The sequence below is a fragment of the Oncorhynchus clarkii genome, chromosome 1 (genome assembly GCF_045791955.1).
Source record: "Oncorhynchus clarkii lewisi isolate Uvic-CL-2024 chromosome 1, UVic_Ocla_1.0, whole genome shotgun sequence".
NCBI classification, from domain to species: domain Eukaryota; kingdom Metazoa; phylum Chordata; class Actinopteri; order Salmoniformes; family Salmonidae; genus Oncorhynchus; species Oncorhynchus clarkii.
In genome coordinates, this window is record NC_092147.1 from 23,012,767 (window position 1) to 23,038,990 (window position 26,224).

The window sequence follows — 26,224 nt, forward strand, 5'->3', positions numbered from 1 at the left end:
TGCAACATCGCGAGACTTCCGGGAACGTTTGCGAAACAGAACAAACAGGCCAGGGTCTGGGATTTTGAGAAGTCAATGAGAGAAGTGAAAATGTCTTCCTTTGTTTTTTTTAATCGAATTCTAAAGGCACAACCTAGATTCGAGTCAATGTCTAAAGTAGATTAACATGTTACCACTCCAACCTCGTGAAAGTGACAAACTGAAACGTTTTCATTTTTGTCTTTATATCAAAGAGTGTCTTTGATACGACTGTGTGCACACGCGCAGTTTGGCGCGAGACGACCATTAGACCCTATAACGTGTCTCTACGCATGAGCTTTGCTAGCCAACGTCGCACCGACATCGCCTACAAACGTGATCGGGGATTTAAATTCGAGAAGCAGTTTTAGCCTATCTTCATACTGTACTGTCTTTGATATGGCCATTCCACAAGCGTATCTAGATGATGTTCGTTTCCGGGTGCGCCTTATATCGCAATCCGGTTCCCTGCGGTTCGGAATAAGGACCGGGGCGTTTCTAAAAGAAAGCCTCAAAACCCGACCTCCAACGGGCTTTTCAAGGGATTTTGAAGCGGCGTTCCCTCCGCTTTCATATGCTACGCGCCCCGGCGAGGGTGCACTGCACCGGCGCTCAATGGTGGTGCAATTCTCTCTGCGTTAGCATACTAGCTAACAACATCGATTTCTACTCCACCCCCTCTCTAACCGGCTGTAGCTACTAGGCAATACCCAGTAGCTAGGGGTGAGCTGTAAAACCCAATTTGCCCATTCAATTCCTCCTCATCACATCCATCCACAGCGCTAGAAGATTGTTGACTTGGGAGGGCCATCGCAAGACTATTCTTGAAGGATCCCTGCATCGGATTCGGGATTTAAGGCCCTCGGGGGTTTAACCCGCAATCATTTCATTCATAAACTCCCCAAAGCCTGGCATCTCGGTCAATGTTTTGGTCAGTTTTAATACAATGTTTAAACTTATTTTACGTAAATAGTACCAGTTCGTGATTTTTCCTTTCTACCTCAACACTTCATTTTAATTCTCCTCCCAGCCGTCTTAGTTAACACTAGCTATATCTGACGGCCCCTTTCCTCCCCATCAACCTTGGAGCCCAATTAGGTTTAGCTGCTTCTGGCAATCTGTGCAACGATCGCTGCTCAGTGGTAACTGCTCGCAGCACACTGGTCATCTCTCGTGGGGAAGATATCAGATAATAGGACGCCTCCTACTCGGACAGTGCGAGACCTCGGGCTCCGACACGAATACGGTGGTCTGTGTTGACAGCAATAGAGCTCTGTGGAAATCGAATCCTCCACACAGACGGTGCTCAGGTGCTCGCAATGCCCGGCCCGGCGGCCGGCAGTAAATCTCGGGTGTACGCCGATGTCAACACTTTGAAGAGCAGGGAATATTGGGACTATGAAGCCCACGTGCCTAGCTGGAGGTGAGATGTTTATATATTCAAGACCAAGATATTAAAACATCATAATGCACTATTTAGTATTTTATTGTCAAATGCTTTATCAATGATAACACCGTTGATGTCGATACGTGTATTCTATTTGTCTTTTGTTTTATTGTATGTCTAAATACTCAGCGATTTCCAGCTACTACAACGACGACACATAATATTTTACTACTTACTGGATTATGTTCCAATGGCCATAATATTGTTCGATTGCTTTTGGATCTTTGTGGGCGGATGCAATATTGATATATTATATATCATAATAATAAATTAGTATCAATAAGGCGTATTTTGAAAACGACCTAATTTGGAGAATAATATGTATTTTTGGAGACCTAAAGTTTTGTCGGGAACGTGCATGGTTATGTCACTCTTGATTGGGATGGGAAAGTCATCAATCTGCGGGATCGAGCAGGCCTAGCTGGCAGTTGACGCTGACAAGGCAGTGCCGAATGACGCTTGTGAATTTTACTACTGTAGCTACTTCCTATGTTCTACTTTTCGATATTTCCACATAAGCAACATGTGAACTTCGTAGGGGCATATCAAATTGGTTGTAAAATGAAAGCTAAATATGTTTTGTAGAAATTAAAGGCATAGATAGATACACTTGTCTGGATTAACAGATGGAAAAGGGGTCGTAGAATTCATCTACCAGAAAAAGTCTTAAAAGGTATCAGAAATGCATCAAAACACAATGTTGTCATAAACACCCCTGCCAACTAATATCAACACTTTAGTTTCAGAGAAATTGTTTACCTGTAAGTTTATGAAATATTGCCTTGTGCCTTGAAATTCCGTTACCAAAAACCCACATATCTTTAAGATATTTCCAAATAGGATAATAGGAGGATAATGAAGGTTAAAATCAAATTTTATTTGTCACGTGCTGAATACAATGGATGAAGAGTAGACCTTACCAAGAAAATATTTACAAAATAAACTATGGTAAAAAATAAATACCACAAAATAACAATTATGGCATACTGGTACCGAGTCAATGTGTGGAGGTACAGGTTAGTTGAGGTCATTTGTCCATGTAGGTAGGGGTTCAGCATCCTTATGGCTTGGGAGTAGAAGCTGTTAAAGAGCCATTTGGACCTAGACTTGGCACTCTGGTACCACTTACCATGCGGTTGCATAGAGAGCAGTTTATGACTTGGGTAACTAGAGGCATTGTCGTGCCCTCTTCACAACTTTCTTGGTGTGTTTGGACCAGGATAGTTTGTTGGTGATGTGGACACCAAGGAAGTGAAACTCTCGACCCGCTCCACTACAGCCCCGTCAATGTGAATGGGGACGTGTTCGGCCCTCCTTTTCCTGTAGTGCTCGATCATTTCCTTTGTCTTGCTCACGTTGAGGGACAGGTTGTTGTCCTGGTGTAACGGATGTGAAACGGCTCGCTTTGTTAGCGGTGCGCGCTAAATAGCGTTTCAATCAGTGACGTCACTTGCTCTGAGACCTTGAAGTAGTAGTTCCCCTTGCTCTGCAAGGGCCGCGGCTTTTGTGGAGCGATGGGTAACGATGCTTCGTGGGTGACTGTTGTTGATGTGTGCAGAGGGTCCCTGGTTCGCGCCCGGGTATGGGCGAGGGGACGGTCTAAAGTTATACTGTTACACTGGCACCACACTGCCAGGCCTCTGACCTCCTTCCTATAGGCTCTCCCATCGTTGGCAGTGAGAAATTGCGTAGCGCGATTTCTTGTAAGTATATGGATTTAGTGTCCCGCTCCTTGAAAGTGACAGCTCTAGCCTTTAACTCTGTGCGGATGTTGCCTGTAATCCATGGCTTCTGGTTGGGATATGTACGTCGGTCACTGTGAGGACGACATCGTCGATGCACTTATTGATGAAGCCGGTGACTGAGCTGATATACTCCTTAATGCCATTGGATGAATCATGGAATATATTCCAGTCTGTGCTAGCAAAACAGTCCCGTAGCGTAGCATCCGCATCAACTGACCACTTCCGTATTGAGCGAGTCACTGGTACTTCCTGATTTCGTTTTTGCTTGTAAGCAGGAATCAGGAGGACAAAATTATGGACAGATTTGCCAAATTGGTCGGGCAGGTAGCCTAGTGGTTAGAGCGTTGGACTACTAACCGAAAGGTTGCAAGAACAAATCCCCGAGCTGACAAGGTAAACATCTGTCATTCTGCCCCTGAACAAGGCAGTTAACCCACTGTTCCTAAGCCGTCATTGAAAATAAGACATGCCTAGTTAAATAAAGGTTTAAAAAATTGTGTGTGGAGTGAAGATGGTCTAGAGTTTTTTTATTTGATTTATTTTTAATATCCTCTGCTTGCCCATGTGACATGCTGGTAGAAATGAGGTAAAACAGATTTAAATTTGCCTGCATTAAAGTCCTCGGGCCACTAGAAGCGCCGCTTCTCGATGAGCGTTTTCTTATGGCCTCATACAGCTCGTTGAGTGTGGTCTTAGTGCCAGCATCGGTTTGTGGTGGTAAATAGATGGCTACAAAAAAATATAGATAGCTTATCATGAGGTATTCTACCTCCGGCTAGCAATACCTCGAGACTACCTTAATATTAGACATTGCACACCAGCTGTTATTGACAAATAGACACACACCCTTACCCCTTGTCTTATCAGACATACAGTGGGGAGAACAGTACGTACTTATGAACTTTTTATCATAAGTACGCTTCAATTTAAGTGGACCTTAAACAAAAATCCAGAAAATCACATTGTATGATTTTTAAGTAATTAATTTGCATTTTATTGCATGACATAAGTATTTGATACATCAGAAAAGCAGACCTTAATATTTGGTACAGAAACCTTTGTTTGCAATTACAGAGATCATACGTTTCCTGTAGTTCTTGACCAGGTTTGCACACACTGCAACAGGGATTTTGGCCCACTCCTCCATACAGACCTTCTCCAGATCCTTCAGGTTTCGGGGCTGTCGTTGGGCAATATGGACTTTTTGCTTTCTCCAAAGATTTTCTATTGGGTTCAGGTCTGGAGACTGGCTAGGCCATTCCAGGACCTTGAGATGCTTCTTACGGAGCCACTCCTTAGTTGCCCTGGCTGTGTGTTTCAGGTTGTTGTCATGCTGGAAGACCCAGCCACGACCCATCTTCAATACTCTTACTGAGAGAAGGAGGTTGTTGGCCAAGATCTCGCGATACATGGCCCCATCCATCCTCCCCTCAATACGGTGCAGTCGTCCTGTCCCCTTTGCAGAAAAGCATCCCCATAGAATGATGTTTCCACCTCCATGCTTCACGGTTGGGATGGTGTTCTTGGGGTTGTACTCATCCTTCTTCTTCCTCCAAACAAGGCGAGTGCAGTTTAGACCAAAAAGCTCTATTTTTGTCTCATCAGACCACATGACCTTCTCCCATTCCTCCTCTGGATCATCCAGATGGTCATTGGCAAACTTCAGACGGGCCTGGACATGCGCTGGCTTGAGCAGGATGACCTTGCGTGCGCTGCAGGATTTTAATCCATGACGGCGTAGTGTGTTACTAATGGTTTTCTTTGAGACTGTGGTCACAGCTCTCTTCAGGTCATTGACCAGGTCCTGCCGTGTAGTTCTGGGCTGATCCCTCACCTTCCTCATGATCATTGATGCCCCACGAGGTGAGATTTTGCATGGAGCACCAGCCTGAGGGTGATTGACCGTCATCTAGAACTTCTTCCATTTTCTAATAATTGCGCCAACAGTTGTTGCCTTCTCACCAAGCTGCTTGCCTATTGTCCTGTAGCCCATCCCAGCCTTGTGCAGGTCTACAATTTTATCCCTGATGTCCGTACACAGCTCTCTGGTCTTGGCCATTGTGGAGAGGTTGGAGTCTGTTTGATTGAGTGTGTGGACAGGTGTCTTTTATACAGGTAACGAGTTCAAACAGGTGCAGTTAATTCAGGTAATGAGTGGAGAACAGGAGGGCTTCTTAAAGAAAAATTAACAGGTCTGTGAGAGCTGGAATTCCTACTGGTTGGTAGGTGGTCAAATACTTATGTCATGCAATAAAATGCAAATTAATTACTTAAAAATCATACAATGTGATTTTCTGGAAAAAATTACAGACCTCTACATGCTTTGTAAGTTGGAAAACCTGCAAATCAAATACTTGTTCTCCCCACTGTAGCTGTTCTGTCCTGCCGATGTACGGAAACCCCAGCCAGCTGTATATTATCCGTGTCATCGTTCAGCCACGACTCTGTAAATCATAAGATATTACAGTTTTTAATGTCCCGTTGGTAGGATAGTCTCAAACGGGAGCTCATCCAGTTTATTCTTCAGTGATTGCAAGTTGGCTAATAGAACGGATGGTAGAGGCGGATTACCCACTCGCCGACAAATTCTCACAAGGCACCCTGATCTCCGCCCCCTGTATTTCCTTATTTTCTTCATGCGAATTACAGGATTTGGGACTTGTCTGGGAGCAACATTATGTCCTTCGCGTCCGACTCATTAAAGAAAATATTTGTCCAGTTCTAGGTGAGTAATCGCTGTTCTGATATCCAGAAGCTCTTTTCGGTCATAAGAGACGGTAGCATCAACATTATGTACAAAATAAGTTACAAACAAATTGGTTAGGGTCCCGTAAAATGGCAACCATCCCCTCAGGCGCCATTCCGTAACAAGTAATAGTAGACCTACCAATTAGTTATATTGATTTTTACTGATATATATTTTGTTTATGAATTATTAAGTGATTAAAACTCAAAATTCCGTTATCAAATATGTAACAGAATTACCAAAGAATCTGTAACGGAATTACTGCAGCTGAATTGGCTACAATGGGAAATCACAATAGTCACAAACCACAGTTGGTTCACCTGCTACTGTCCTCCCTTCCACTGGCATATTGTTATGTTCAGCTCATAGCAGTTTTCTTTGTCTTTCTGTTGTCTTATGGTCAAACCAAGACTGTTTTAACAGTCTGGAAACCTCTCCCTCGCTCTGCCTTTCTCTAATTCTCCAGTTAATGTCACATCTTCCAGCTCTTACTAACACCTACCCATGCGTAGGGCTGTTGCAGTGACCGTATTATCACCACTCCAGCAGTCACGAGTCATGAAAGCAGCCAAATTTCACACGACTGTTCTGTCACGGTAATTAGGCTTCTCCAAGCTCTGATGGTGCTGATGGTCATTAGCCTACCAAACTTGCTAACTGCCTGTTACTCAACACTCTATTGTCACTCTAATCACCCTGACATCCATCCATGCAAATGTGTTTTTGAAAATCTAATCAAATACTTAATCAGAGCCCATGAGCTCATGTTGCGCAACATTTCAATAGGCTATGCAATTGCGCAAGAAACCGAGTGATGGCCTCTACTACAAAGTGGAGGATTCGCTTTCTACAGGCTAGTCCTACTCTGTTTATTTCTTAACTTTCCTAACATTAAGCACATTGCTTATATTTACAGCAGGAGTATAACCTACCTGGTTGGCATGAAAATTAACCACGGGGAAAAGCGTCCTCCATTTGCTATTTAAGTGCATAGATGACTTATTTTTCCCCGTTGTCCCTGTTTCGATACAGGTGCATGATAATGTTCCATTCTTAATCAAAACAAATTTCACACATATATTATTTAGTATATGTAAATGCAAAATTTAATCAAGAATATGGGTGACAATATTGCTTATCACTTGTGAATGATGCCCAGCATAAGAAACAAAGCCGTTTCTTACTACGTTTTTGAATCATAGCCGCACACCTCATGTAGCCTAGCCCATAGGCCTATATGTTTTAATAAGCTTTGTATCACATCTAAAGTGGCCAAATAACTTCTTAAAATTAAGCACGTTGGGCTCAACACGCCTTGTAAAGCAGATTAACTGGAATACATGAACGGCACGTGAGTTTCAAATTTGGGGAAGATAATTTTCACCATAAAAATGCACCTTTATAATAAAAGCATTACATGCATAATCACATTTGCGGTCACTTTTGATAATGTTTTTTCCCGCTAATGGAACGTTTGCGTTTATAGCCTACTACCATGTGCGCATTGCTGCGCTTATAATGTGAAGATATAGCCTAATAGTTTATCAAAATGTTAAGCTAAATGTTCTGATCTGTTGTGTAAGCCACATTGCGTAAAAGTTTTTTTTTAATGCTAGTGGTTGTATTAATTTGGAATCTATCTCATTCCACAACTGTCCCATACTATGTTTGGAATATGTATTTCTCGCACAGAGTAGAATAGGTTGACCTTTGTACTATGGGGGATAGTAGGTTGACATAGGCTAGTGCTTTTGCTGTTCGTTAGGCCTACTCATCTTGTTAGCTGATGAAAAGAAAATGTGGACAGTTCTTCCAATATCTTCAATATGCACCTCGGAATATGATAAGGACACGCGCAGTTGCGTCCCCGATGTGTCTGTTTTCACTTGTAGCCTGTGAGAAAGACCTGATCATGTGTTGGAGCGTGCAGCACTCAGGGGAAGGGGCACAACGGCCACTGGCTGCAAACGCCATGAATTCTTTTAGGATGCATTACTGCACACAAACGGGATGCCGCCGTTAAATTCTAGGCATTATCAAGTGCTTGTCAAATTGTGAATGAGTGACTGATATAGTGTGTACAGCCTGTGCAAAAAACTAAGCAGAGCTCATGCCTTTCAAGTGACTTGTTTTCAAATCCTCATTAGTCGCATCATGCAGACTGACAATGTATTAAAAATAAAAACATAGCCCAATGTTTGTGGAACAACTAAAGTTATATTAACTCTAAATTAATCATATAGGAATTAGTGATGCACCAATATTACATTTTTGGCCAATATCCAATATTTTCCTTGCGAAAAAAAAACCCGATACTGATAACCGATATTTAGAATTTTAGCAGCGTTTTAAGCATTCTAGTACAGTTAAATAGTTAACACACAATGGACACAGCAGTCTAAGGCTCTGCATCTCAGTGCAAGAGGCGTCACTACAGTCCCTGGTTCGAATCCTGGCTGTATTATATCCGGCCGTGATTGGGAGTCCTATAGGGCGGTGCACAATTGGCCCAGCGTCGTCCGGGTTTGGCCGGGGTAGGCCATCATTGTAAATAATAATTTGTTCTTAACTGACTTGCCTAGTTAAATAAAGGTTACACACAAACCATACTGACCAAAAAGTTAGTTTGTTGGCATTTATGTAGGTCCCCATTACCAGTAAAACAATCCAAACCAACTTCTTTCACTTACTTGCTGTGCTGTTTCGTTGTCCATTAGTTCAGTCGTTTCATTCTCAACCAGAATTTCTATGGAACGCCGTTTGGGTCTTTGCGTGTCAAATAACACTATTTGACATGTCAAATAAGCCTGTTGACCAATCAGGACTTGAATTTGACTGCACGTCACATAATAATTTAATGTGTTCATAATTCTTCACGTAGTTATTACACATAGATTACACTATCACTCGTCATAACATTCATAGATACGTATGCTATAAAGTTGTCTTGCGCACTTACAGCGCTGGTCATAAATAAAAAGCTAGCTATCTCATGGATGCAAACCATTTAAGTTATTGTTTTTTATTAAAAAAAATATTAACTAATATCAACAAACAAAAGAAGAATAGTCACATGCAAACAAGCATACAAACAAACTATTTACATTGCCAGGAATCCTAAACAAACAAATCATATTAATTAATAATACAACAAGTTTTAATTGCCTTTTTGTTTTTCATTTTAGTTAAAGTGGTGCCATTATTGTTTAAACTCATTTATAAAGTGATATAAAGTGAATAAAGTTAGGTTTTGAATTAGAACATTTGCATTTGTGAATGTGAAATTTACCTAGTATTATTAGCAATTGGATTAAATATACTACATCTTTATCTATGTCAGAATTTCTAAAATAAATCATTATATCAAAACCATTAAATAGTACAACCGGTCCTATTTTTTTTTTGTAACGAAATTCTGTATGTCAATCCAAAACATTCTACGATAAATACAGGCAAAAAAACAAATGCAAAATGGTCTCCTTCTCCATTCCACAGAAATAACAGTTATATTCAATATTCAGCTTGAATCTTTCCAAAACATGTTTTACAGGATAAATTCTATTGAACATTTTAAATGAAACTTCCCTTACTTTGTTACTGATACAATATTTGTTAGCAATTTTCCATGCTTTCCCCTATTGTATATCACCATAGATATTTGACCAAAATAATCTTGCTGAGGGAATTGTAGTAGCACAAACAATATTCCTAATCTGTTTATAGCTACATTTATCATTGATGTTAATATTGCCAATTAATATATTTTCATGTAAATCTATGTTACTTACATCAACCACAGAGGAATTGAATAGAGATACTACCCCCCCTTGGAACCGCATCAAAAACAATTGCCTATTCTTTCTAGGTTATTGGAATTTATCAAGAAATTCCCCATATGAGAGTAGATACCCATCCTTATTCAGGAACTGACCAACCAAAATAATTTTATTCTCAAACCAGTTATGAAAAGAGAGATTTATACGATTTAAAAATATCTTTGTTGTTCCATAAAAAGTATCTGTGAGGGGGAAAAATTGTGTTTATACGCTAACATCTAAGCTAGAATTGCCTGTTTATGGAATTTGACCAACTTTACTGGGGTTTTATCAAAATTACATCGAAGCAAAAATTCTAAACCACCAACAATCAAATAATTCTATACTTAGGGAAGATATTCTAAATACTGTTCTGGTTCTTAATATCAGAATCCAATTTATTTTAAAAGCATTATTTAGACTATTGAAATCTAAAACCTCAAGAACTCCTTGTTCATGGATGCAAACAATGTTCTTCCCCAAAAACATAGCAAACCGTCATAATCTAGGTGTCGTCATCTTAAACAACCCTAATTTATAAAACCGTTCTTATTTGATTAATGGTGGTCGGACCCATCTATGTGTTGCGGTTAGCCTTCAAAATAAAAGTATGTATGGCATTGTACTATTTGTGTCACTGTCAATTACATACTTTTATTTTGAAGGCAAACCGCAAATTCCTCTATTGTGCCTAATCCTTATTGTGGCTAGCTTCACAACACATAACCCGGTCTGGTCGCGCCTCACGAGCCAGATGAGGCTAGCTGGCTGCTTATAACGTTAGCTTTGGGCAACAAGGTTAAATTGCTGGCTAGCTATTTATTTCCATTTACTGAAGTTCAATTTCAATAGGTAAACAACAAGTGGCAACTTAGCTAATACTTATGTATTTTATAATGTATTTTACCTTTTATTTAACAAAGTCAGTTAAGAATAAATTCTTATTTTCAATGACGGCCTAGGAACAGTGGGAATTGATCTTGTAACCTTTCGGTTACTAGTCCAACGCTCTAACCACTAGGCTGCCTGCCACCACAAGGATTCCTAAATTATTGCTAAGAACAATGAAAATGACTGCAGTTTCTACTGGTCATTGTTTTCAGGCTGGTTGTAATGGTGCTAGCTAGGTACCAAGCTAAAGCTAGCTACCCCAGAAGTTGCGGTCGAACATGTGATGCTTTATTACCAACGCGGTATTTTAAACACATCTTTAGTGGCCGGTGTTTGCTCGTTTGCAGACTTACTTTGTACAGCTTTGACAGTGCTACTGTATCTTTTTTGACACGCAAAGACCCTAAACGGCGTTCCATAATATGTATGTCGTGAAGCTAATAGCAGTTACGCTATTACAATGTAACAGAGAACGGTTGATTTTCAAGGGCAATGAATTCCATTATCTTGGCTTTAATGGATTTCTCCTTTGCGTTGTCTCGCTGAAATGTTCTTACTCTTTCAAATGACTACTCGACTTGTTGACTGCTCGATCCTCCCAGGTTAGGAATTCTGCGTTGACGTGTAGCGCAACATTTTAAGTGGCGTCATTGCATCATGTACCTATGTTATATACAGTGCCTTGCGAAAGTATTCAGCCCCCTTGAACTTTGCGACCTTTTGCCACATTTCAGGCTTCAAACATAAAGATATAAAACTGTATTTTTTTGTGAAGAAATCAACAACAAGTGGGACACAATCATTTAAGTGGAACGACATTTATTGGATATTTCAAACTTTTTTAACAAATCAAAAACTGAAAAATTGGGCGTGCAAAATTATTCAGCCCCCTTAAGTTAATACTTTGTAGCGCCACCTTTTGCTGCGATTACAGCTGTAAGTCGCTTGGGGTATGTCTCTATCAGTTTTGCACATCGAGAGACTGACATTTTTTCCCATTCCTCCTTGCAAAACAGCTCGAGCTCAGTGAGGTTGGATGGAGAGCATTTGTGAACAGCAGTTTTCAGTTCTTTCCACAGATTCTCGATTGGATTCAGGTCTGGACTTTGACTTGGCCATTCTAACACCTGGATATGTTTATTTTTGAACCATTCCATTGTAGATTTTGCTTTATGTTTTGGATCATTGTCTTGTTGGAAGACAAATCTCCGTCCCAGTCTCAGGTCTTTTGCAGACTCCATCAGGTTTTCTTCCAGAATGGTCCTGTATTTGGCTCCATCCATCTTCCCATCAATTTTAACCATCTTCCCTGTCCCTGCTGAAGAAAAGCAGGCCCAAACCATGATGCTGCCACCACCATGTTTGACAGTGGGGATGGTGTGTTCAGGGTGATGAGCTGTGTTGCTTTTACGCCAAACATAACGTTTTGCATTGTTGCCAAAAAGTTCAATTTTGGTTTCATCTGACCAGAGCACCTTCTTCCACATGTTTGGTGTGTCTCCCAGGTGGCTTGTGGCAAACTTTAAGCGACACTTTTTATGGATATCTTTAAGAAATTGCTTTCTTCTTGCCACTCTTCCATAAAGGCCAGATTTGTGCAATATACGACTGATTGTTGTCCTATGGACAGAGTCTCCCACCTCAGCTGTAGATCTCTGCAGTTCATCCAGAGTGATCATGGGCCTCTTGGCTGCATCTCTGATCAGTCTTCTCCTTGTATGAGCTGAAAGTTTAGAGGGACGGCCAGGTCTTGGTAGATTTGCAGTGGTCTGATACTCCTTCCATTTCAATATTATCGCTTGCACAGTGCTCCTTGGGATGTTTAAATCTTGGGAAATCTTTTTGTATCCAAATCCGGCTTTAAACTTCTTCACAACAGTATCTCGGACCTGCCTGGTGTGTTCCTTGTTCTTCATGATGCTCTCTGCGCTTTTAACGGACCTCTGAGACTATCACAGTGCAGGTGCATTTATACGGAGACTTGATTACACACAGGTGGATTGTATTTATCATCATTAGTCATTTAGGTCAACATTGGATCATTCAGAGATCCTCACTGAACTTCTGGAGAGAGTTTGCTGCACTGAAAGTAAAGGGGCTGAATAATTTTGCACGCCCAATTTTTCAGTTTTTGATATGTTAAAAAAGTTTGAAATATCCAATAAATGTCGTTCCACTTCATGATTGTGTCCCACTTGTTGTTGATTCTTCACAAAAAAATACAGTTTTATATCTTTATGTTTGAAGCCTGAAATGTGGCAAAAGGTCGCAAAGTTCAAGGGGGCCGAATACTTTCGCAAGGCACTGTAGGTATGCAGTCAGGTTTGACATCGGTTTTGCACATATCGGCCGATACCGATGTTGGTATTTTTATTAGAATATTTTCACTGATATATCGTGCATCCCTAATAGGAATACCTATTTCTTTGTTAACAGCTGAACACAGAATGTGTGCGCACTCCCTCAAATCGTTTGGAGGAAATATCCTTTTTTATTCAGCTTTGTTCAATTGCATTCTTCATGCTATAAAATTATACCATGGAATTCTAAGCAAATATTGTCTGCTGAATGAACTAGTGTAGCCCACAGCCATTTGGCATTGCCAGATCAGGACATCTCAGAGTATGCTTTTCTGTTCTTCTGAAATAGACTACATTTCCTCATATCATCCTTTGTGGGATGTTCCCCAATGCTGGAAGGGGGGACCTGAGTGAAAAAGTTTGGGAACCCCTGCAGTATTGTACAGTGAGTAGAGCACAGAGTACAGTAGGACAGTACAATACAGTGAAACATGAGGAGAATGACATTCATATTAATAGTTATGCATTTCTGTGTAGTACTGATCATGGACCAATGATGTAATTCCGTTTCCCGGTTGTAAATCCACTTCACTTATTGTAGTACAATAACCAAAATAGATTTGTTCAAACTCAAGGTACCATGTCCTAGCTGACACCCCATTCTTTCTGCAGATATCTTTGAGTTAGGGTTGGGTGATATGTCAAATTAATTCAAATGTATGTTTTTGTGTGATTCCAAATGCCTGTATCTCAAGAATCAATGTTATTAATTGTTTGGTATTTAAAAAAAAAAAAGTGTTTATGCCCACTTGTTCTCATGTCTTTTTGACTTCTGTGCTGTGTGCAATGATTTTGGGCCAAGGATCATCAACTAGATTCAGCCTTGAATTACACTTTGGGTAGGGTATCAATACACCCAGTCACTACAATGATACAGGTGTCCTTCCTAACAAAGTTGCAGGAGAGGAGGGAAATCGCCCAGGAATTTCCCCATGACTTTAAAACAGTTAAAGTTTAATGGCTGTGATAGGAGAGAACTGAGGATGGATCGACAACATTGTAGTTACCCTACAATACTAACCTAATTGACAGAATGAAAAGGACACCTGTACAGAATACAAATATTCCAAAACATGCATCCTGTTTGGAACAAGGTACTAAAGTAATACTGCAAAAAGCAATTACCTTTGTCCTGAATACAGTGTGTTATGTTTGGGGCAAATCCAATGCAACACATTACTGAGTACCACTCTCCATATTTTCAAGTATAGTGGTGGCTGCATCATGTTATGGGTATGCTAGTAATCGTTAAAGACGAGAGATTTTCAGGATAAAAAAGTAAATGGAATGGAGCTAAGCACAGGCAAAATCCTGGAGGAAAACCTGGTTTAGTTTGCCTTCCACCAGACACTGGGAGATTAATTCACCTTTCAGCAAGACAATAACCTAAAACACAAAGCCAGATCTACACTGGAGCTGCTTACCAAGAATACCGTGTCTGTTCCTGAGTGGCCAAGTTACAGTTTGGACTTAAATCTACTTGAAAATCTATGGCAAGACCTGAAAATGGTTGTCTAGCAATGATCAACAACCAATTTGACAGAGCTTGAATAATTTTGAAAAGAATAATGGACAAATGTTGCGCAATCCAGGTGTGGAAAGGTCTTAGAGACATAGCCAGCAAGACTCACCAATACCCCATAATGACAAAGCGAAAACAGGTTTTTAGAAATGTTTGCAAATTTATTAAAAACAAAAAATAGAAATACCTTATTTACATAAGTATTCAGACCCTTTGCTATGAGACTCGAAATGATGCTCAGGTGCATCCTGTTTCCAATGATCATCCTTGAGACGTTTCTATAACTTGATTGGAGTAAACCTGTGGTAAATTCAGTTGATTGGATATGATTTGGAAAGGCACACACCTACTATATAAGGTCCCACAGTTTACAGTGCATGTCAGAGCAAAAACCAAGCCATACGGTCGAAGGAATTGTCCGTAGAGCTCCGAGACAGAATTGTGTCGAGGCACAGATCTTGGGAAAGGTACCAACAAAATTATGCAGCTTTGAAGGTCCCCAAGAACACAGTGGCTCCCATCCTTCTTAAATGAAAGACGTTTGGAACCATCAAGAACCTTCGTTGAGCTGGCCCCTGGCCAAACTGAACAATCGGGGGAGAAGGGCCTTTTAAAAAAAATAAAAATAAATGTATTTCACCTTTATTTAACCAGGTAAGCTAGTTGAGAACAAGTTCTCATTTGCAACTGCGACCTGGCCAAGATAAAGCATAGCAATTCGACACATACAACAACACAGAGTTACACATGGAATAAACAAACATTCAGTCAATAATACAGCAGGAAAAAAAAGAAAAAGTCTATATACAGTGAGTGCAAATAAGGGAGTTAAGGCAATAAATAGGCCATGGTGGCGAAGTAATTACAATATGGCAATTAAATACTGGAATGGTAGATGTGCAAAAGATGGATGTGCAAGTAGAGATACTGTGATGCAAATGGAGCAAAATATATAAATACAGTATGGGAATGAGGTAGATAGATAGATGGGCTGTATACAGATGGGCTATGAACAGGTGCAGTGATCTGTGAGCTGCTCTGACAGCTGGTTCTTAAAGCTAGTGAGGGAGATGGGAATCTCCAGCTTCAGTGATTTTTGCAGTTCGTTCCAGTCAGTGGCAGCAGAGAACTGACTGGAAGGAAAGGCGACCAAAGGAGGAATTGGCTTTGGGGGTGACCAGTGAGATATACCTGCTGGAGTGGGTGCTGCTATTGTGACCAGCGAGCTGAGATAGGGCGGGGCTTTATCTAGCAGAGACTTGTAGATAACCTGTAGCCAGTGGGTTTGGCGACGAGTATGAAGCGAGGGCCAGCCAACGAGAGCGTAAAGGTCGCAGTGGTGGGTAGTATATGTGGCTTTGGTGACAAAATGGATGGCACTGTGATAGATGACATCCAGTTTGCTGAGTAGAGTGTTGGAGGCTATTTTATAGATGACATCGCTGAAGTCAAGGATCGGTAGGATGGTCAGTTTTACGAGGGTATGTTTGGCAGCATGAGTGAAGGAAGCTTTGTTGCGAAATAGGAAGCCAAATCTGGATACAATTTTTGATTGAAGATGCTTAATGTGAGTCTGGAAGGAGAGTTTACAGTCTAGCCAGACACCTATAATACGTGGATAACTACAAATACCTAAGTCGGAGCCGTCCAGAGTAGTGATGCTGGATGGTCGGGCAGGTGCGGGCAATGATCGGTTGAATAGCATGCATTTAGTTTTATTTGCGTTTAAGAACAGTTGGAGGCCACGGAAGGACAGTTGTATGGCATTGAAGCTCGTCTGGAGGTTAGTTAACACAGTGTCCAAAGAAGGGCCAGAAGTATACAGAATGGTGTTGTCTGCGTAGAGGTGGATTACAGATTCACCAGCAGCAAGAGCGACATCATTGATGTATACAGAGAAGAGAGTCGGCCCGAGAATTGAACCCTGTAGCACCCCCATAGAGGCCTTGGTCAAGCAACCCGATGGTCACTCTGACAGAGCTCTAGAGTTCCTCTGTGGAGATGGGAGAACCTTCCAGAAGGGAAACCATCTCTGCATTACTCCATCAATCAGGCCTTTATGGTAGAGTGGCCAGACGGAAGCCACTCCTCAGTAAAAGGCACATGACGTTTGCCACATGACACATAAACGACTCTCACACCATGAAAAACAAGATTCTCCTCTCTGATTAAACAAAGATTGAATTCTTTGGTCTGAATGCCAAGTGTCACGTCTGGAGGAAACGGTGAAGCATGGTGGTGGCAGCATCATGCTGAGGGTATGCTCCAGAGAGCTCAAGACCTCAGACTGTGGTGACAGTTCACCTTAAAACAGGACAACGACCCTAAGCACACAGCCAAGACGACGGTCCTTCGCGGCCCAGCCAGAGCCCGGACTTTAACCCGATCGAACATATCTTGAGAGACCTGAAAATAGCTGTGCAGCTACGCTCCCCATCCAACCTGACAGCTTGAGAGGGTCTGCAGAGAAGAATGAGAGAAACTCCCCAAATACAGGTGTGCCAAGCTTGTAGCTTCATACCTAAGAAGACTCGATGCTGTAATCGCTGCCGAAGTAAAGGTTCTGAATACTTATATAAATGTGATATTTCAGTTTTGTTTTTTAAATGAATTTGCATTTACGGGGTATTGAGTGTAGATTGAGGGGGGGGAAACTATTTAATACATTTTAGAATAATTCTGTAATGTAACAAAATGTTGAATACTTTCCGAATCCACTGTCTGTATTTCATTTTCAACTATTTTGCAAAAACATTTTTAAACATGTTTTCACTTTGTCATTATGGGGTGTTGTGTGTGTGTGTACATGGGTGAAGGGGACACAACAAAATGTGGAATAAGTCAAGGAGTATGAATACTTTCTGTATCTGTTCCCCTATTCTCTCTCATCTAGTAACCAGGAAGACTACCAGTTGGTGCGGAAGCTCGGCAGGGGGAAGTACAGTGAGGTGTTTGAGGCCATCAACATCAACAACAATGAGAAGGTGGTGGTCAAGATCCTCAAGGTAAGTTGTTCAAGGGCTGCTTTGTTTGTCTGTATGCCCCAGTAGAGGTGGATTTGTGGTCGGTTTTCTTTAAACACCTAGTCTAAGTAAGAATCAACCAGGAAAACATCTAAGTATCTAGGTAAGGTGGATACCTGGATGATGCTGTCACCATTAGTTAGGCTATATGTTGTTATAAATGAAGTTACATCCTGCATGGTCAAACGTTTAGGCTACATCCTGGTCTGATTGTATGTCTGTTATTATGACCCTGATTAGCCTGTCAAGAAAAAGAAAATCAAGCGGGAAATCAAGATCCTGGAGAATCTGCGAGGGGGAACCAACATCATCCGATTGGTGGACACCGTGAAAGACCCTGTGGTATGTCTTACAGCTCTGCTTTCTTCTAGCCATGGGGTAGTTCTTAGTCACCTGATTACATGGCCACTTCCTTACCCCTTCAAAGATCAGATTTGTTTGTTTATATTGTGAATTCCTTTTGTGAATGTTCTTATACATATAATGGCTGTTGAATTAACATTCTTACACTTTATAATATCAGTACAAATAACTTTACAGATGGTGAACGTGTTTGATATTCTTTTAGTGGGGTTCACTTGACTCTTTCAAAGTTCTGCAAACTAGTCATCTACTCACATATGAAGTCTTAGACTAACTAAATGAACTGACTAATGATCTAGAAGCAGGCGAAACAGGACTCCACCTTTCTCACATTTTGGCAGGGTTATTTTAAGAATGTTTATGGATGCAAGGGAGACACAATTACCTCATCAAATAATATCTTCACATGTTCACTATGCTGATACCTACAATAACAGAAATGGGAATTTTGATCATGGGAATGAATAAGGCTAATATTAACATGGCTTTATCTTTAATTACAAAACACATGATTTCAATAGTAGCCGGGACAAAATTGGGATGTGATGCCTTGTAATTATATTATTTCATGCTTCATCTGTGTTGATGTGCTTCTGATGTGTGTGATGGGTGTTAAGCGACTGCACAATGATGTGTGCTCTTCCCTTTTCTTTCCAGTAAATATGGCTCGTAGCCTGATGTCATTTTTAATGTTTGATTTATCAATGAGATTGGAATATTTCCACGTTTCTCTGACCCCCCCCCGTGTCCTGTCTCATCTCTCTCTCTCTCTCTCATCTCTCTGCAGTCCCGAACGCCTGCTCTTGTCTTTGAATGCATCAATAACACAGATTTTAAGGTAGAATCATTCCCTCTAGGCATGGGGTTTTACTGGTTTGGGATGGTGTCATGAGTGGGGAAACTTGGTCATGTTACCCAATAAGGCTTGGTACCTTCAAATACCATGTTGTTAGCCATGACTTAGCATTGCATTGTCCAGAGAATTTTGCACCCAATGTGTTTGTGTGTCTGTATGGTTGGTTGAAGGTGTTTAGTTAAACAGTGTGTGTTGCATCATGGATGCATGCATCGCATACTTGCTTTCTGCAAATTAAATCTTAAACTTTTCTTCTCTCCCCAGGAGCTCTACCAGAAGTTAACAGATTTTGATATACGTTTTTACATGTATGAACTACTAAAGGTGAGCCTTGCAGTTTTACCCCGTGTGTTTTCACATGCACTCCCAGTCCTACTTTTTACCTTCCGAACTGTGGGATTAGTTTGTGGTGTCTAGTCATTATTTTGCTGCCTTTTACATGATTTTGGTTTTTGTGTTTTCAGGCTCTGGACTACTGTCACAGTATGGGTATTATGCACCGGGACGTCAAGCCCCACAATGTGATGATTGACCACCAGATGAGGAAGGTAGGGGGAGCTCTTAACCTTTTTCAACCTTAGGTGTGTAGACCCTTGGTAAGTTCGGAGTCAGATGATGTTTGTTATGTGTCTTTTCCAATTTTTTTAAGCTGTTTGAAAAGTCTACAAAGCTTACAGAAATTGTCAGAGATTTGTCTGAAGTGACTTCAGTTATTTCTTTGCCAATATTGAATGGCAGTTTATAACTATTTTAGCCTTTGCCAAATACAGTATTCTCATTGCCACCAGATGGCATCAGGGCACATACAGGACATCAAAACCTTTTTAGTAGTAGCAGCGATATCCCTTATGTGCCACATTGTCAGTGTGGTTTCTATTCTAACACTATGTGGTTTGTGTTTTTGTGCTGCAGCTACGCCTGATAGACTGGGGCCTTGCAGAATTCTACCATCCTGCACAGGAATACAATGTCCGAGTAGCATCTCGCTACTTTAAGGGACCTGAGTTACTGGTGGATTACCAGGTAAATCCCCAGCACATGCAAGCAAACACACACACTGACACATGGTCATCCTGTAAATGAATAGTGCTCTAGTGTTATTGTGTACCAATTTAATTGTAATTGGTAGCTGTTTGTGTATTGATTTATAACTGTAACTGATGCGTTTTGTGGTTTCCTGTCAGATGTATGACTATAGTTTGGACATGTGGAGTCTGGGCTGCATGCTGGCCAGTATGATCTTCCAGAAAGAGCCCTTCTTCCATGGCCAGGACAATTATGACCAGGTATCCAATTCATTTACCAATGAACTGAACCTTTCTGTTGTCACTACCAAACTTCCTTTAATCTCACTACAACCCATCTTATTCCACCCTCATCTAGCCCTCTCATAATATGATAACACTGACTGCTACAATCTATTAGAGCAGATAACACATTCACTACCTGATGATAACTTGTACTTACCAAATTAGATTGTACATTAACAAATATTCCCTAAGACAAACCGAAACACAGTTGTAAAATTGACACTTCTTATTTCAGCTGGTCCGAATTGCCAAAGTCCTGGGGACAGATGAGCTTTTTGGTTACTTGCGCAAATACCACATTGAACTGGACCCACGCTTCAAGGACCTTCTTGGCCAGTGAGTACCAACAGGGAGCGCCATTGAGACATGTACAGTATCTTCAGAAAGTATTCATACCCCTTGACCTATTCCACATTTTGTTATATTACAGCCTGAATTCAAAATGGACTAAATATTATTATGTTTCACCCATCTACACACAATACCACATAATGACAAAGTGAAAACAAGTTTTTATAAATGTTAGCAAATTTATTGAAAATTAAAAACATAAATATCAAATTAACATAAGTATTCACACCCCTAAGTCAATACATGTTAGAATCACCTTTTGCAGTGTATACAAAGCAAAGCAGTGAGTCTTTTGGGGTTTTGTATACCTGTCTCTAAGAGCTTTGCATATCTGTATTGTACAATATTTGCAAATTTTTTAAATTGTTTTATTGTTCAAGCTGTCAAATTGGTTGTTGATCATTGCTATACAGTAATTTTCAAGTCGCTAATATTTTATGACATTTTTTAATAATCAAAACTGTAACAAGGCCATACAGGAACATTCAATGTCATCTTGGTAGGCAACTCCAATGTATATTTGGCCTTGTGTTTTAGGTTATTACCTGTTGAAGGGTAATAACCTAAAATTATAATTACCTGTTTATTTGTCTCCCAGTGTCTGTTGGAAAGCAGACTGAACCAGATTTTCCTGTAGGGGTTTGCCAGTTTAATAAACAAATATTTTTACTTCCTAGTCCTTGCTGATGACAAGCATACCCATAACATGATGCAGACACCACCATGCTTGAAAATATGAAAAGTGTTACTTAGTGATGTGTTAGATTTTCCCCAAACATAATGCTTAATATTCAGGAAAAAAAATTGCCACTTTTTTGCAGTTTTACTTTACTGCCTTATTGCAAACAGGAAGCATGTTTTAGAATATTTGTTGTATGAACAGTCTTGCTTTCACTCTGTTATTTAGGTTAGTATTGTGGAGTAACTACATTGTTGTCGATCCATCCTCCGATCACAGCCATTAAACTCTGTAACTGTTTTAAAGTTACCATTGGCCTCATGGTGAAATCCCTGAGCGGTTTCCTTCCTCTCTGGCAACTGAGTTAGGAAGGACACCTGTATCTTTGTAGTGGCTGGGTGTATTGATACACCATCCAAAGTGTTATTAGTAACTTCACCAGGCTCAAAGGGATATTCAATGTGTGCTTTTTTTTACCCATCTACCAATATATGCTATTTTTTGCAAGACATTGGAAAAACCTCCCTGGCCTTTGTGGTTGAATCTGTGTTTGAAATTCACTGCTTGACTGAGGGCCCTAACAGCTAAGAGTATGTGTGGGGTACAGAGATGAGGTAGTCATTCAAAAATCATGTTAAACACTTATTGCACACAGTGAGTCTATGCAACTTATTATGTGACTTTTTAAGCAGATTTTTACTCCTAAAGTTTAGGCTTGCCATAACAAAGGGGTGGAATATTTATTAAATCAAGACATTTCAAGTTTTCATCTTAAATTAATTTGTACAAATGTCTTAAAACATAATTCCATTTTTTAAATTTTTAGTTCAGGCTATAACACAACAAAATATGCAAATAGTCATGTTGTGTGAATACTTTCTGAAGGCACTGTATTTAACTTAACTGAGTGCAAACCCTAGAGATGGGTCAGTTCCACAGATGGGTCAAGTACCAATTCTACGCTAGATTAATCACTATAGACTTAGACCATCTTTATCAGACAGTGGCCTTATAGATCCAGAAAAGGAAACATTCTTTCCCAGGTGATAATACTGTTGTATTGAAGTGACAGCCTAGAGTAAGTTAGCTCTCTGTCTCCCCCCTCAGGCAGACACGGAAACGCTGGGAGCAGTTTGTCCAGACAGACAACCAGCACCTGGTGAGCCCTGAGGCTCTGGACCTGCTGGATAAGCTGCTGCGCTACGACCACCAGCAGAGACTGACGGCCACAGAGGCCATGGAGCACCCCTACTTCTGTGAGTAATACTACCTGAACGATTCCTGTTGACCACCTCTGTTGTGAATTGCCGGTTATTATGACATTGAGGATATGATCTTTAACATGATTACTCTTCTACTAAGATCCTGTGCTGAAGGAACAGTCTCTCTCTAATGTGGATGGCAATATGGTGTCCAGTGGATCCACTACAGCTCGATGAAAGCAGGTGAGTGAGAGAAACACCAACATTGGTCTTATTGTAAATTTTGACATTCTTTTGGTCTGAGAGAAATTTAGCTCCATGTCAGGTGTCCAAGCAGGTTCACTGAAATTGTTCCATTGTTCTCAATTATTCTATTGCTCTGGGTTAACGCTGCTATTTAAATATTTTTTATAAAATCACTTTTAGATTTCTTAAGCTATATAAGCATCAACAGTATCATTTCTCTTCCCTTTTTGTCTTTCAGAAGAACATTTGTTACCTCAAATTTTGACCCCTGTGTGGCAGAAACCTCTTCAAGTGTACAGTGACAATGGATCAAAGCACCGCCGACCAGTAATACCCTCAGATGTTCATACGGGCACACACACACACATACATGAACACACTCACACCCTCCTCTGTGTCAGTCCATGGTTGGCTTGCCCCAGTTACATGTGAAGCAGCCAGACCAATGAGCTTGATGTCTCACCTCTGCCTCTGCCCCCCTTCCTCTTATCATTTAGGTAAACAGAAAGTTTCAAAGACTAGAAAAAAAGGATACTTTCCTGTCATTACCCCCCCCCCCCCCCCTCGTTAAACTAAGCATGAAGAATGAAAAGGAGCGTGAGCCTGCCCCCGCCTTCCCTCGGTCTGTCTGTCTGTCCGTCTGTGTTCAGTATTCAGCCCCTCGGCAGACTTGAGCTCAGCCTCCACACACTGTAGTACTGAAGTGGCATGGTGGACCTTTTCTCTGCTCTAGGTAGAATGATAATAATATTAATGAAAATAAATGATTTTTATTTAGATTGATGTGTTTGTGTGATTTTTGGAAAATGTATTTGCCATGAGCAGTATGGCCTGCTGGGTGTTGGGTGTTTGACGAACGGTGGTTTAACAACATGTCAAAGAAAATGACTGCCACAGTTCTGTGGTCAGAGGCGATAGGACAGCTGCACACGGCCAACCTTTTTTATTTAACCTTTGTTTAACAAGGAAAGTCAGTGAAGAACAAATTCTTATTTACAATGACGGCCTAGGAACAGTGGGTTAACTGCCTTGTTCAGGGGCAGAACGACAGATTTCTACCTTGTCAGCTCTGGGTTTCGATCTAGCAACCTTTCCGTTACTGGCCCAACGCTCTAATCACTAGGCTACCTGCCGCCCCACTAGGCTACCTGCCGCCCCACTAGGCTACCTGCCGCCCCACTAGGCTACCTGTTATGGTGTGTTCCATTTTTATCTTACTTATTGTTGTTCAGACAGTCTTACAGTAATTAGTCAGAGAGACAACCACAAACAACCCCAGTATCTGGTGGTCAATTAACAGTGGGTCATCTATGCCATTAATTGCTGAGGAATGTGACAAAGTCTTGTCTTGACACCAAGTTGCTACCACAACCCTTAATGGGCTTGGCTCCAAAACACACTCACCCTAGATACAGAGAAAATGTTTTGACAGACCATCCAATGTGAACCATCAGTGCTCATTCACTGAGTGAGTAATCTGTTCAGCTTCGTGAACTTTACTCAAGTGTTTCCTTCATTTGGGCAGTTACCGTTTGCTTACCGCCAGAAAGGCTGCAATTTGGGCAGCATGCTTGTTGTGTTGTGGCCATAAACACAGTGGTGGAAAAAGTACCCAATTGTCATACTTGAGTAAAAGTAACGATACCTTAAAAGAAAATGACACAAGTAAAAGTGAAAGCCACAGAGTAAAATACTACCAGATTAAAAGTATCTGGTTTCAAATATACTTAAGTATCAAAAGTAAATGTTATTTTAACATATATTTAAGCCAGGGACACACTCCAACACTCAGACAATTTACAAACTAAGCAATTGTGTTTAGGGAGTCCACCAGATCAGATGCAGTAGGGATGACCAGGGATGTTCTCTTGATAAGTGTTTGAATTGGACCATTTTCTGTCCTGCAAAGAATTTGAAATGTAACCAGTACTTTTGGGTGTCAGGGGAAAATGCATGGAGTAAAAAGTATATTATTTTCTTTAGGAATGTAGTAGGGTAAATGTAGTCAAAAATAAAAAATAGTAAGTATAGGTACCCCAAAAACTACTTCAGTAAAAATACTTTAAATACTTCATTACACCACTGCATAGACATCCATAGAAGTGATTGACCATTGCCAAGAGGAGCGCACCGGCCATCTCCGTGAGTAGTAGCCAATGGCTTCATCTTCGTCATTAGGTGAGTCAGTGTGCCACTGGAAACTATTTAGTAGCCTACTGTAGCCTATAATAAATACATATATTTATAATGGCCTGGACTATTGTTTGAATTCAAGCCCAGATTGATCTCAGTTTGTCAGATTAACCTATAAAAAAAAATAACTTCCCGGGCCTATGATCTCTTAATCCTGCCCTGGTGAATACTTATGTAAATTAGATATTTTTGTATTTCATTTTCAATACATTTGCCAACATGTCTAAAAACATGTTTTCACTTCCATGTGCTATTGAGTGTACAGGTGTGAGAAGTTTTTATTTTTTATCCATTTTGAATTCAGCCTGTAACACAACAAAATGTGGAATAAGTCAAGGGGATGAATACTTTATGAAGGTACTGTAGATGCATTCATGCTGTGACCCTTACTGTAAGTAGAGCAGTGCTACTGGAAAGCTTTGTCATCGGACACTTGCTGCGCCTGAGTGCATAAGGCGCAGCCCCATCCCTGTTCCACAGGAGGAGCTCTTGTGAATGGGATTACTGGGAGGGCAGGTGACCTAATGCAGTGTCCTTCACTTTTGCTCACAAGTGTCTGTGATCAACTCAGAAACTGATGCAGTTTCTCCACAAAACTTATCATCTGCCAAAAGGTCCACCTATCTGAATCAGAGCCCCTGATTCTTTGTACATCTGTAATAATGAGGCAAGCTTAGCTGATACATGTAGGCTAATGGTATTCTTGTGTAACCTTGGTAAGTGTTATGGACACCATGCAGTACACTTTGTGGTGAGGCTGTACCAGGTCACACTAATTGGCTCCTTAATTTGTTTGACCTCAATGTCAGAATACAGGAGTAAGAACATTTGGTGAGATGGAGAAGATGTGCGTGTATAGTACAGTACAGATCTGGTGTCCTTCTCAGACCACATACATCAACTTGTTCCCACTGGGCATACGCTGGTTGAATTAACTTTGTTTCCACATCATTTCAATGAAATTATGTTGAACCAACGTGGAATAGACGTTGAATTGATGTCTGTGCCTAGTGGGTTGTCTCTCACACCCCGAGTTGCAGAGCAAGGCTTATGTGGTGGCAGGTACCCTAGCATTTAAGGGGTTGGGCCAGTAATCAAAAGGTTGCTGGTTCAAATTCCCGACCTGTCTAGGTGATACATCTGTCGATGTGCCTTAGAGCAAGGCACTTAACCCTAATTGCTCCTGTAAGTCTCTCTGGATAAGAGGGTCTGCTAAATGACTCAAATGTAGCAAACTACATTGACTTATATAGGGGGTCCATCGACCATTTAATTAGTATGTCTCCACCAAAGGAACCGGAGACCAGTTAACATGATGTAAATAAGAAATGTGTGTTTCTATCAGTAACAACATGGAGCCCTCCTGCGCAGGCCTAACTTTAGAAGAACCTTTTGTTGAGATGCGTTGTCATTGATTGTGTATCCAGTGTCTGCACCATAGGGGTTTGCTTTTGACT

General features: G+C 40.8%; 1 protein-coding gene across 1 annotated transcript; it reads left to right on the forward strand.

Moving 5' to 3' along the window:
• Positions 1–468: 468 nt before the first annotated feature.
• Positions 469–23,353, forward strand: LOC139415732 (casein kinase II subunit alpha'). The gene is made up of 12 exons (XM_071163816.1): positions 469–1,441; positions 17,438–17,549; positions 17,808–17,909; positions 18,718–18,768; positions 19,051–19,110; positions 19,251–19,334; positions 19,699–19,809; positions 19,971–20,072; positions 20,332–20,432; positions 22,234–22,382; positions 22,489–22,571; positions 22,813–23,353. Exons 1-11 carry the CDS (start codon positions 1,338–1,340, stop codon positions 22,563–22,565), a joined length of 1,053 nt encoding a protein of 350 aa, XP_071019917.1. The 5' UTR covers positions 469–1,337; the 3' UTR covers positions 22,566–22,571; positions 22,813–23,353.
• The last annotated feature ends 2,871 nt before the right edge of the window (positions 23,354–26,224 follow it).